This window comes from Buteo buteo, chromosome 12 (assembly GCF_964188355.1).
Source record: "Buteo buteo chromosome 12, bButBut1.hap1.1, whole genome shotgun sequence".
Taxonomy (NCBI): Eukaryota; Metazoa; Chordata; class Aves; order Accipitriformes; family Accipitridae; genus Buteo; species Buteo buteo.
In genome coordinates, this window is record NC_134182.1 from 23,012,700 (window position 1) to 23,025,600 (window position 12,901).

General features: G+C 47.2%; 1 protein-coding gene across 1 annotated transcript in view; it reads right to left on the reverse strand.

Moving 5' to 3' along the window:
• The window catches only part of LOC142038050 (protein ELYS-like), a 35,752-nt gene extending 33,863 nt beyond the window's left edge, over positions 1-1,889 (reverse strand). The window contains exons 1-2 of the mRNA XM_075043046.1: positions 1,603-1,889; positions 64-317 (exon numbers count right to left, since the gene is read on the reverse strand). Coding sequence (XP_074899147.1) covers positions 64-317; positions 1,603-1,723 — 375 coding nt within the window. The 5' untranslated portion in view covers positions 1,724-1,889. The remainder of the gene's footprint in view (positions 1-63; positions 318-1,602) is intronic.
• Positions 1,890-12,901: the final 11,012 nt, after the last annotated feature.

A 12,901-nucleotide genomic window follows, 5' to 3' on the forward strand; every position in this document is an offset into this window, starting at 1 on the left:
AAACAGGATTACGCAGCACCTGACAACGCAAAAGCTTCGTTCCTCCGATTAAAGTGTACGTACCCTTCCTGGGAGAACAACTGCTTTAACCACTCTCAATATTCCAAGGTCGTACAGACAGAGAACACTTCCCTCTGCTTCTTCCAACCCAACCAGCAGTCCCGTTCTCTTCTGCCAGGAAAAATCCTTTACCACACGAATGGTGGGAGGCTGTTTCTTTACTCCACGGAAACGGTAAGCAGAGAGCCGCTCTCCCGTCACAGAGCTCACTACCTCCAGTTGAGGACCACACGCCAGCCATGCCAAGCCATTTCTCCCTGTAAGAGAAAAGAAAGCTGACTAAAGCAAATTTCCAATACAAGACTGAAAACAACTGAAAAATCACAGCCACTGCCCCTTTCCTTCACTAAAAGTACCCAAAAGGGAAGACCGACTTCCCTAGTTGTGGTCAATTATTCAAAATCACCCATGGAGATCCTCCAGCACTACCTCTTAATATTAACAACCTTATTATTTTGCATTTCTACTTGTCATTCCCGCACTGAAGGATTTGGACTGCTTGGGATGAAGATGACAACATATTGATCTAGAGACTTCATCCCATATTCGGCTTGTTTTGGCTAGAAATCATCTAAATACATACGGGAATACGAGTCTTAAAGCACACTTCAAAGATAACAAATCTAAACCAATTCATTTCTAGTTTATTAATTTTACTTGACACACGCCTACTTGGGGCAGGGATTTGGACGGCAGCAAGAAATTATCGTCAAATGGGCACTGCATGAGTACATCTGATCTTTTACACGGGCTGACGACAGAAAGAATTTAACACATTTTGTTTCACGGAACAAACTCGGAGGAAGTATTAACTCAATTACTGCACTTTCAGTCAGGTAGATGGATTCCACCTGGTCTAACAGAGCCTAGACAACCAGGTAGGCACCCAGCTAGCTCTACTTGCGGATCACCTAGAAAGTCAACTACCTAATCTGCTTAGCCACTTTCAGCAGCTCTCCCTGGGTACTCATCTGCACCCTGTTAAATACGTTGGAAATATGGCTGCAGCGCTTAACAGTGTTATCCTCTTCCTTTGCTGTTTGTATTCAGACTAGGAAAAGAAAAAGCGAGGGGGGGGGGGGCGGGGCAGGGCGGGGCGGGGCGGGAGGGGGGTGCCTCTGTAACGTTGTAGAAGAACTAGTTCCGCATGTGGTGTTATGATGGTCATAGAGCTTGAGCTGGTACAAATAAATAGGGCCCAAAACAACACTATCACTTTTTTGAAAACTGCCTTTTATTTAATTAAAAATTGAGTGACCACAACATTGAGGAAGGCCCGCTGACTCAGCATGCTTAACTAAATTATTTTAATAGCACAAGACTGGTGAAGGTTGCTGTAATTTCAAAGTTTAACTATACTAGTTTTAAGGTTTTAATATTAGCATTTTTAATAGTTAAAACTTCCTTCCTGTTCTCTCGAAACCTGATGCATCTTAACAACAGCACCAGCCTGACACAGTCGATACTGTGACCCTGTGCTTCAGGTAACCTCCAGGCAATAAGAACTTCAGACCGAGACCAAATTTAAAGGAGAACGCTCACCTCCAGAAAACTTCCCGCTCAGCACAGAACCTAGGGGTTTCTCATCTTCCCCAAGTGCCTCAGTAGTCACCTCTGGAAACTGCAGCAGACTGCTCGTTACCTGAGCTGATAGGTCTCGCATTCTTCACTGTAAATAAAGAAAAAAATGCAAAAACAGACTCATGTCAGCCATAACTGAGATTTGCTTTTTGAGATTGACAGAAGTTTCATCAGTATGCCGCAAGTAATCTCCTAGACAGCTCCTGTAGCTCTTTTCCTTCAAAAAATGGCACTCGGGACAGTTTTTGATCTCACAGCAGAGCAAAAGGAGAATCCTTTTACTTTTCTAATGCCTATGAGATCACCAACAAAAAGCGACACAGGGGTATTGATAAGGTCAATAACAGGAAAAAAAACAATACACCGAGTTCAAGCCTACTCAGATATGCGAGTCTGTAGTAAGATGCAATCCGAGAAAAAGCGTATTTCAATTAGCGCTGCAGTAAAAGGTATGAGTTTCCATTAGTCCTTGCTCTTGATTTTGTACCTCATTATTTATTGCCAGTTGTCTTCTAGTAGATTTCAGGCATCGTTTGTGTCTTGTTCACTTCTTGTGTGTTTATTTTGAACTTTAAGGAATACTAAGTTCTTAACTACCTTCACTCTCAAACTCTTCCAGAAAATGTACCGTTGATGTTTCCGCATGACAAGCGATACAGACTTTCATAGCTCATCAGTTGGAAAGTAGTTTTCCATACACTTATCACCTGAACATAACACAGCACCTTAAAACACGGATTCTTTTCTACACTTAAATCCCCATTTTCCTTATTCCAGTCCTTTCCTTCCTATTGCCAGTCCTTATCACATCTCTGCACTATTGTACAAAAACTTTGAGGCCTTTCAGTTTCCACACCTCTATCGGTGCTCCACAGACAGTTCACGTTTCACTATGTCAAGATAGATTTTTTTGGGGGACGGGGGACGGGGGACGGGGACTTAAAAGCTCAGGTGACTTACAAGATTGAATAGGAGGCTAAATAAGAGATATTCCACACACGTGGAAATACAAACTACTTCAGCTCACTACGTTTTGCAAGTTCTATGGGTTATTGAAAAAGCCTCCGGAAGACAAGACAGGTTCAAGCATCTCTTCAAATAGCACTGCTTTCTCCATGGAGTCTCAGAAGGAAGATATTCTACGTAGCTCGCTATTCCTGGGCGTTACACATGCTGACCAACTCGGGCATCAAACAGAACCCTTACCCTATGCCACAAACCAGTACAGCCAGCCACTTCAATGGGCACACAAAGCCCATTGCATTAACTGTAGCACACATGTTCTCCCGCAAGCAAAGTTTTATGGTTGCTTCTTCCAGCGTGCACTAATAACCTATTTTCCTTACGGCATAGGAGGTTACAGCTAGTTCTGAAGACCAGACTCTGGGAGCAACACAAAGTTATTAAAGGGAAACGCTTATAAATAATACCATTTACACAGATTGTACTTCTGTGGAGAAAGGTTATGCTCTAAAGCCTGGGCATTGGAATCTACTATATTTCAGGTCACAGGCACTCTACCTGAGAACATGTTCCAGTATCTTCTGCCAGCATGAAAACAACGAGCGCGTGAAACACAGGCAGTGTAAGCCAGGGTCCCGCACTAAGCGCAAGTCAACCTTCGGAAAAAAAGGTTGCCGATGGCAAAGCCAGTATTGCAGGACGCTGCTGCAGCTGGCCAGCCTGACCGCCCTGCCAGCATTCACAACTAGCACAGGTCAAGTTCCAAGTGGGACAACTCATTTGCAGTAGTTTTCTCGCGTTTGCTTTTTGGTACTTGTCATCCTTTCACAGGGACAGCGGGATGAACTTTTGCACTGCATCCAGGGGCTCCAGACAGTAAAAAGCCCCACAGTTTGACCAGCCTTCCGGCTCAGTTTAATTGTAATGATTTAATCCATATGTTTTATGAGTAACCCATAATACCAAATACAAATACAGATCTATTGGGTTGGTGAATAGCATCTCTCAAAGGCCTTCAACGTCCAGCTGTTTTGACAGGTGCCTTCAGCAATACCGTGATGCTGAATAAGAAAGGAGGAATGACCAGAGAAGATTATCACGGGAAGAAATTTCAGAAGAGGAAGAACAAGAGTCACCCTGCGTCACCCTGCCTTTGCCACTGCCTACCTGGACAGGCCAAGAGCACAGAACTTGGCGTGGCCAAATTGCACATCACATTTTAAGATACTCTACTGGGGAGAGTTGAGCGTAAAAACAAACCACTCGCCACCCCAAACTCCCCACCAAATCAGAAAGAATTCTTCTCTGGTGGAAAGCTCACACCTTGACACAGTGTACTCCTGCCTACAGTACACAACAAATGTGCTTATCAGGCCCATACCACCGCTAAGAACCATCAAGTACGTAACACTCCCACGCCCGGACCATTCATGGAACTTTAAATTTAATTCCGCTGCAGTTATTAACTGCATAGAAAAGCACGTGAAAATGCTAGACCATCAGGCATGCCCAGGTTTCTGCCAGTACGCCAATGGCCGTTTGAAACATTTTGTTCCTAGACATCTGGCTTGGTAATATGGAACTAGGAAAATAAACTCCACAATAAAGCCTGAACTGTATATACAGTGACCTGGCTATCAGGATGTTTTACTTGCATCATTCTGCTAAGTTGAACCAAGGATTACTGGCAAATCCACACAGTGGGAAAATAGTTAGATAGAACTAGGTTAAAGGCGTGAAGCCTCTCCTTTAAGAGAGATATCCAACACTAACTGCATTTCTGCTCTCTTTGAAAACAACAACTACAGTCACATTCCTCCTTCTGTCTGGTAGAAAACAGATCAGTGTAAAATGCCACAGGCCTACTCCATGTTCAGGAGGAAGCCAGAATCCAACCTCCCCGCTGTATGCTACACCAAAGTGGTCTGTGCACAAGTTGCCAAAATTACCGTTCTTCTTCACCCTTGCTACTTATGACCTCTAAACACCATGAACTGTTTCCAAAGAAAGGAACATGCCACAAGTCATAGACTGATGACAGATTTCTGGATTAAAAATCCCCAGGGGGAAAAAAAAAAAAAAAAAAAGAGAAATTACATGTTCAAGTGGAATCACATACAGCCAAGTCAGAGTTCTGTGATGTCAGTTCTGACTGACGGTAGTCCAGGAAAATCAAAGGCCAACAATGTTACAGGCTTACTGAAGAAAAAGCTAAAAATACGCTCAGTCGCAGCTGAAGACACGGTTTCACAAAACACGTTGCCTTCACTGCCGCTGGAAGAGAGGCCTTGCTGCCGCCTCCCATCTCTCCATCTGCTCCTTTGTTCTACTGCTGTATTCCTGCGGCTTACCTTGCACTGACTTGAGCACTTTTTAGAGCACTTTACGAGCCAGGTTAACTGCCTAAGCAGATGGGAAACGAACCCAGAAAAGTAGATAGTTTTCCACCAGCTTAGAGAGTTAAACTGGCTGGCAGAGAGAACTAGCAAGCATGAAAGTTGGCACAAGGAAGGAGGCAGGACAGTGCGTTGGGAAGAAGGAGAGGGAATTCGTCCGTCTCCATTTTGTGGCAGTAAGCCGTTACGCTAGCTCATACACGTGTGAAACTACACACGCAGTTTGCAAGGAGAGCTGCAGAACCCTTTCCTTTTAGAAAGGACACCACCCGAGACACAGTCAGTCAACTTTTAACTCCCTCGTGCGCGTAGAGACTCACTGTCTCACTGAGAAAGGCTGCAGCTGACAGGCGTCATTCTTTCATTCAGCCAGATGTGGAAGCTAAAGCGATTTCAGGGAAGCACTACCTGGTGATCAGAGAACGGACAACAGCGTGCGACACGATTCAGGTCACATTTTCCAAGGAAACAGGACACAGAGTGGGAAGAAGCCAAAGAAGAAGAAATGGAAGAAAAACTAAGTCCTTTTGAGAAACCAGCATCCACTTTGTTGAATAACAGCTAAAGATGACAATGACAGAATTTTTTGAATTATTATTAACGACTGGTTCAATGACATTTTCCCCAGAAAAGCAGGAGGCAGCTCACAAGCGCTGGAGGAGCAGTGGATGGAAAAGACACTTTCTGCACCTTAGTAGTCGGGTTCAGTGAATTTGCGCTTTGCCATATTTTACTCCAGCCGAAAGAGGATTTAGTGAGTGAGTTAGCAGGTGACTTTGTGAGTACCACCGGGTCATTTCTTTCCCACTTAGGCAGAAACACCCCCCCCGCCCCGATGCTTTAGGCAACCACCCTACATTTCATCCAAAGCCTAAGTTCTAGTCTAAAAAGCCACTAGCATAACAGAGACGGTCTGTATCGGAACTCCACAGCCAGGCTTATTTCACTCAAGCGCAGCCTACAGATTCTCTTGCAGAGTTTGTGCGGATGCTCCACAAGCCCAAACCTACAGCAGAAGGCAAGGAGAAGGAAGAATTTCAGCTCTCTAGCCCAACAACCCCCAACAGCTAAGACCATAGATTTGACTTCCCTTCAAAGGAAAACACAAACAAAACCAACACAGCTCAGAATTTGACACTGGAGCCAGTTTACCCAGCCACCTCCTATGGTTATTCTCTAACACGACCATACTTTCATTCAAGAGTCGCAGCCCCTGTCTAACGTGGCTAAGCGAGCAAAAGTTCCTAAAGTCCCTTCTGAACTTACGCTCTTTTTACATTGCTTGGCGTACCTGGACAGACAGACATAGGCGCTAAGTGTCTCAGCACAGAACACACGCGCAGCCTTCCTAAGAGAGGGAGACAGCAGCTGACATTTCCAGCATACCACACCGGTGTGCCATCGCCCCGGTGCCTGCCCCTCCCAGCACAAATTCTAGAATCACAGAATCACAAGGAAGAGAACTTCCAGAAGTTCTCTTCTGGAAGCAGGCGGCCTTCCAGAATCACTGGAGGTCATCTGGTCCAAGCCCCTGCTCAAGCAGGCTCACCTAGAGCAGCCTGCCCAGCACCACGTCCAGACGGCTTCTGAGTATCCAGCTCTGAAACGTACTTGGACAAACAGCAACCTGACAAGCTGAACCGCAAAAACATTGGCAACACGTGCAACAGGCCCAGGCTTTTGGTGACTCTCTCCTACCAATTTAAGTATTCTCTCCACCACACAGGTGAAAAAATACCACACCAGCAAAGGCTTGTCACCATTACTTCTCTAAAACTGTATCCAACAGCTTGCTGGGGAGAAGACTCAAAACTAATAGAAGCCCGATTAAGTTCATTTCACCGTCTTAAAAAAGCACACCCCGGGCAAATCAATGCAGGAAAACGAGCCGATGCAGTAAGTGGATGAGGAGCTGTCCTCAGCAGAACAGGGTCCTGTCCTGTGTGCCCAAACACCTGTGACAGCTGCCAGCCAAGACTGATGCCATCATCCAGACCGATGGGCCTAAGGCGGCACTTGAACTACCATGTTTAGCCGTACACCCTACACGGGGTTCAGCATTCCCGACAGAATTCAGCCCCTGAATGTCCCCTAGTTTTACCAAACACCATCAGCAAGCAATTACTAGAGCTGAAAGACTGACTCCACGCTTCCTTCTATTGGCAGAAGCTCCAGACCTCGAGTCAGGAAGAAATGAAGCACTTTTGTTTAAGTCAGCAACTTTGCTGCGTGATGCAGGCTTCATGCAAAAATCAAGAGACCCCCACAAAACGCGCGGGATTCCTGTAAAGCTCTGCTCTCCCCATCAAACCCAGCCCTCTTCCCGCAATCGATCGCCGCTCTATGCAGAGAGCCGATTTCCCAGCTCCTCTGTTTGGCAGTTACCCATGTTGAAGCAATAAAATGGTTCGTGAGAAGCAGCTGGGAGGGGAGCAGCGTATGGCCTTTCAGTGAAGGTGTGCCTTGAACGACTTATTCATCAAGTCACCATCAGGCCCCTTCTTTCCCAGAGCAGCCCGTCATGCACTCCTTGGCTCTCACGCACCGCCACAGCCTCCTACTGAAATGCTTCTGGCTGGCTAAATAAGTCATGTGAACATTGGTTGCTTTCAGAAACATGCCCAAAACTAAAAGGGGGGGGAGGGGGTGTTGGGTTTGGGGGGTTTGTTTGGGGGGGTTTGGTTTGTTTTTTGGGTTTTTTTCAGAAAGTGCAAAGAACACATCTGCCCCAAGTTCTAGGGTGTTCATCTCATGACTGGTTTTAAAGGGAAAACCTCTGGTTCTCCCTGTCAAGGACTTTGAAGTGACCCAAGCCTGAGCTGCTTTGACACGGCTCGGTACATTCACTGGCACCTTTTATTTCAGTCATGATTTCTCACAACTACAAAATGAAACCAAGAAACCGTAAGGTACTCAGAAGTAGACAGAATATGCTGTTATCTGAGCTCATGAGAGATTTGCTATTATGTTGTGGACCCGTAACCCAGGGCTACGTTATTGCCAGTTTACCCAGGCTGAAAAGCCCCTGGAGGGTCTCATCGGGGCACTGTTGGCACAGAAGTGTGTGAGCAACGAGTCTTAAAGATGACAAGAAGGGGAAAACATCAGAAGCAGAAGAGCAGAGGTTAAGGTATCTGGCCGCGATGCCCATTACTGGGAAACTCGCCTGAGCCACTGCAGTGTGCTGGTGCTCCCACTCCTTCTGGGCTTCCTCCAGCCAGGACTCCCACGTCGCCTGCGTGCTCCAGATCTGCCACTTGTTCTCAGCCAGCAAAAACCACACCTCTTGTGAACAGCAAGACAGCTTTAACCAGGGTACCTATGTGTAAAATATCAAACCCCGTGAGAGACGAGGACCAGCAGCGAGGAAGCCATGCAGTGGGAGGCGGTCTGGCCTCTTGCAGAGCAAGCCCTTCCAACCCAAACCTCCTGGGGACCGTACGGCACGTGGGGACACAAACCCACCTCGCTGCGGAACAGCCGAGATGTTTGTTGCTGCTGTCAGCATCCTGAACTGGAAATGAAAGCTGCCATCTTCCTTGTCCTCGTCTAACCAGAAGGTGATCAACAAAACACGGTGCCCAGAGCATGCACAGGAGCCAACCCCCGCGAATCCTCCTCAGCTCCATTCCCACCGTACTTCTTCGGTGTTACAGATTACCAAAAATGCCTCCTGAGAATGTTTTGGGAAGTCAAAATCTGCTTGCTATTCATAGCTGTATTTATGCTGAAATACGTACGTGTTCCATCGGCTATTGGTCGCCCTGTGCTCCCGAGCCCAGCCAGTCTGCACAACAGTTTGTTATTTGCAGCCTGCGGTTGGTTCTCTTAGAAGCTTCTCACTGGGACTGGCATTTACCACTGCTTTGTTCCTGACCCGTTTTGTCCTTTTAAATATGAAAATACATAAAAGACAAAAAAGAAGCTGTTACCCAGACAATCCCAGCAAACGACAACGTTTCCAATCAAACGTGACTTTTGGTTTGGTTTTGTTTTGTTCTTTTCCCTGTTCGGAAATGTCCCATGTAGCTCTGGAACTTCACAAGCGAAAAAGTCTCACAGCCACTTTGCTCCTTGGGTGGAAACATCTGATGCCCTCTCCTGTACCGCTACCAGCAATCACAGCCCGGTTTGGTTTTGCCCCTGCCAGCCCATGAAAACCCTTCTCTTCTCCAGCTAACCCTAACTTGCAGCAATGGAGCCATAGCCGCTCTGCCTCTAGTATGCAGGGCAATATGGGATGGGGTACTTCAAAACCACACCTCACCCACTGTAAGTGTGGGTACGGCAGGTAGGCAGGCAAAGGACAACTCCAGCTGCCCCTGCACGGAGCTGGCTCAGGCGTGGGGAGTTTGTTGGTCTGCGTTCATATCGGCACATGAAAGCAGTTCAGCTCTCTGCAGGACTGAACTGCTGCTGGAGACATTAAATCTTCTGCTCCTGACACCTGCGAACAGCCAGGCTGCTGCGGCTACAAGGTCACCGAGCCATCACCCGCTTTGGGATAACGGACTGGGGTGTAAGTGCCTGACCTCTTTTTATGGGAGAGGGAATAAGAAGGCATTAGTGCTGGAGTCCAGCAAAAGCCTGCCTGAAAGGACTGCAAAGAGAGCGGTTTTCAGTCCTGAGGCCCAGGAAGCGCAGGAGGAGAGCAAAGGGGAGCAGAGAGGGAACCTTCTCCTCCAGAAGGAGCTGACGGACTGGGAAAGTGGCCGGGAAAGCAAGCTGCTCCTGGGCAGGAAGGAATAGCTCTGTGTGGCACTATCGCTGGGATCTGGGATTGGGAAGCAGAGACGACAAATGCCTGGCAGCAGGCATCACTTCTATGTTCTACGTTTCAACCACGGTTGGGCTGTGGGACCCCAAACTACAGCTTAGTTTTAGAGGTGCTGTGTTACTGGGAAAGAAAGGGCAGGAAAGAAGCTCAATTAAGTCACACATATGAGGGAGACCTGGAATCCTCAGGAAATACAGTTACCTCTGTCGTACAACTTACCTGTAAAAACACATGCCGTTCGTTAATAAGGGTAAAGAACAAGCTCTTCATGTGCCGCCCCTGCCTATGGACAGATTCACCCTTTCTTCCTTCTGAGCTGTCAGTCCCGTTGAACTGGTATCTTCTGTCATTTTGCCCAGCACCTGACCGCAATGTGCACCAAGACCAGAAAGGGAAAACTTATGAAAGCGTACCTGTCAGCATATCGTAAGGTTGACAAAGTTTCTTCGTAACAGATGTCTGCTGGACTCAACGGCCGCAATCTCTAAGCATATGAAAAGTATTAACTGACATTAGATTTTGAAGGAGGGTTTTTAAAATAGTTTTAAACGCTACCAAAAACCAGACAGGGATTAACGTGGAAAGATAGACCATTAAGTCCCCAAATATAAAAGGAGAACCCAGGTGTCTTAGCAATCTGGCCATAAATTAACTCTTTCTAACACTTGTGCCAGAAGAGAAATGAGACAGAAAGAAAGATGAGAAGATAGAGGTGGGTTTTGCAAAAATTAATACTGAAGGCGCTCGAATCCTGCTAACTCTGCCTTAATGCTAGCACCAACGCAAAAAAAAAAAAAAAAAAAAAGGCGCAAAACCACTTTGATGGTCTTTGTACAAGTAGCAATTGAAGAATCTGTCCTTCAATTTGTTCAAAACATCTTTGATGAATTATGCAAGCTAGCATTTGAAGAAACCCAGGTAAGCTGTTTTGAGAGTATCAGCATTTACAGTCAACCTTTTCACATGTGCACATTTTCTGTTCGTATTCTTCCACCTTTCATTTAATTGCACTTCCTTTAAAAAAAATACCTCTTCCAAGATGCTGGAGCATACAGTTAATTCACCTGAGACAAGGAAGAACCTAGGGGAGTTTCATCTCATTTAGGAATGCAACCTCTGGTGCACGGCACAAACGATAATCTCAGAAGTTAGGGCAAAAAGGACTTGTTTCATAATGCAGCCTAGTTTTAGGTAGGTAAAGAACACGGGTTTTATATAAAACAGGTGCCTCTGAGTTTTATAGCTACATTTACCTATATGTCAATAAATTTTTACAGATATGCAGAAAACTCTTTCAGAAGAAACGGAGGTTGTATCTCTAACGTAGACAGAGATATCTATTTTGCGCCAGCCACATTTCTGTTCCGAAAACAGAAGTGCTCTCCATTTGAGTAACACGTTTAGTAGTGGCTAGAAGCTTTTGACCAGCAGAAGGGTTCTCCCCTTTGTGTTGCACAGGAAGCAAGCTTAACTTTTAAATTACACTCACTTTCACCAATGTCAGAGCCGCACAATTCTATTTCAATGGGCAAAGCGGGTTATAAATTCAAGAATCAACTTACCATGATGGTCCTGCTTCTTCCCCCCTGAGCAGACTGCAGGAGTCTCGTCAGGACCAAGTCCCTGTATGGGATGTGCACCACTCTCTTTCCTGTAGCAACCTCAGCCAGAGCACTAAGGGAAAATAAAGTGAAAAGTAGAAGCATGACTATGAAAAGCAAATCTGGGGGGCCGGCGGCAGGGAAGAGGCTACCAGATTAGAACCTTCTGCATATTCATGCTTAGGCACAGGCTTCAGTATGTTTGTGCTTGTGGACATCTCAGGCTTTATTCATTTAAGTAACTTCTTTAGCCAGACGGCAAGGAATCCTGAATGGAGGGAAAACTATTTTTCACCTGCAGAAATTTAATTTTTACTTCACAGGGAAGGATTTTTTTTTAAAAAAAGAAAAAGAAAACCAGCTGGTGACATTTCCTAATGTGGTTAGACTTAGATTTACCCACCTGCCTTCCTTCAACCTGTCTCCTTCAGATCCTTCAGAGGAGGATTTTTGCCTTTCGCTTCCTGCCAAGTCCGCCAGATTTATAACTGGCTGTTTGGCGATGGCTTCGTCGAGAAAAATCTGTTAAAATACGGTATCAACAGCAGGAAAAATTACCAGATCCGTCGCTCAGACATTATGAAGTAAGATACAGAAAACGATACTCTGCAGAAACGCAGAGGAAATAAATAGGTTGCGACAGTTACCGCTCTTGGAACATCTGACCTAGGAAGAATTGCTGTAAAGACGAGAACCACAAAGGTGTGCCTCAAAGCAAACGACCTACCGCCTCTCAGGATGAAGCAGCAGACAAAGCCGCTCATCCCCTGCACCCGCAGAAAGGGGGTACGGAAGCACCGCTGGCTCCCAACCTCCCCCGGCTGCAAAGACGACGTCTCCCTCCCATCCCCGTCCCAGATGAGCCCGGGACTGGCCCTGCCTGCCAGGGCTGAGCAGCTTTCGGAGCTGCCTGCGCGAGCAGCCGTGGGGAGCTGAGCTCGCTTGTGCTCCAGAGACGGGTCACGCACGTCCGGGCCAGCCGGAGCCCCCTCCTCCTCAACCAGCCCCAGCCCGGGCTCGTCCTGCGTAAGCGGCTCTGCAGACCCCTCTCCAGCTCTGTCGACAGGGGACTTCAGCAAAAACGGTAGTTCTGGTGTCCGTCTCCCGAGGGGAAACGTTGGGGGAGCGAGCGATGATAGGAGCAAGGCCCGTTGTCCGGAGCAGAGCCGCGAGCAGTCGCCTCCCCCGGCCCGGCTGCTCTGAGGTGGTTCAGCCGCCCGTCAGCAGCAGCACCACGGTCACCCAGCACCCCTCCGCCTGGCCGGGGGCACACACAGCGAGGACAGCAGGATTCGGGCCACGGTGACCCTCTGGGGTCACGTCTCTGCCACCGCCGCGCTGCGGCCTTCCCTCACGCGGGGTCGGGGAGGTGCCGCAGACTGCCCCGCGCTTGTGCCGCGCCCTGTGAGCTTGCTCGCTGCAGGGCTGCTTGTTAGCGCGAGCCCAGGAGTTCTGCAGAGCTTTTCTCTCAACAGGCCAGATCCCCACCAGAAATCAACACCTAGGCTATTTCGGATTAGTTA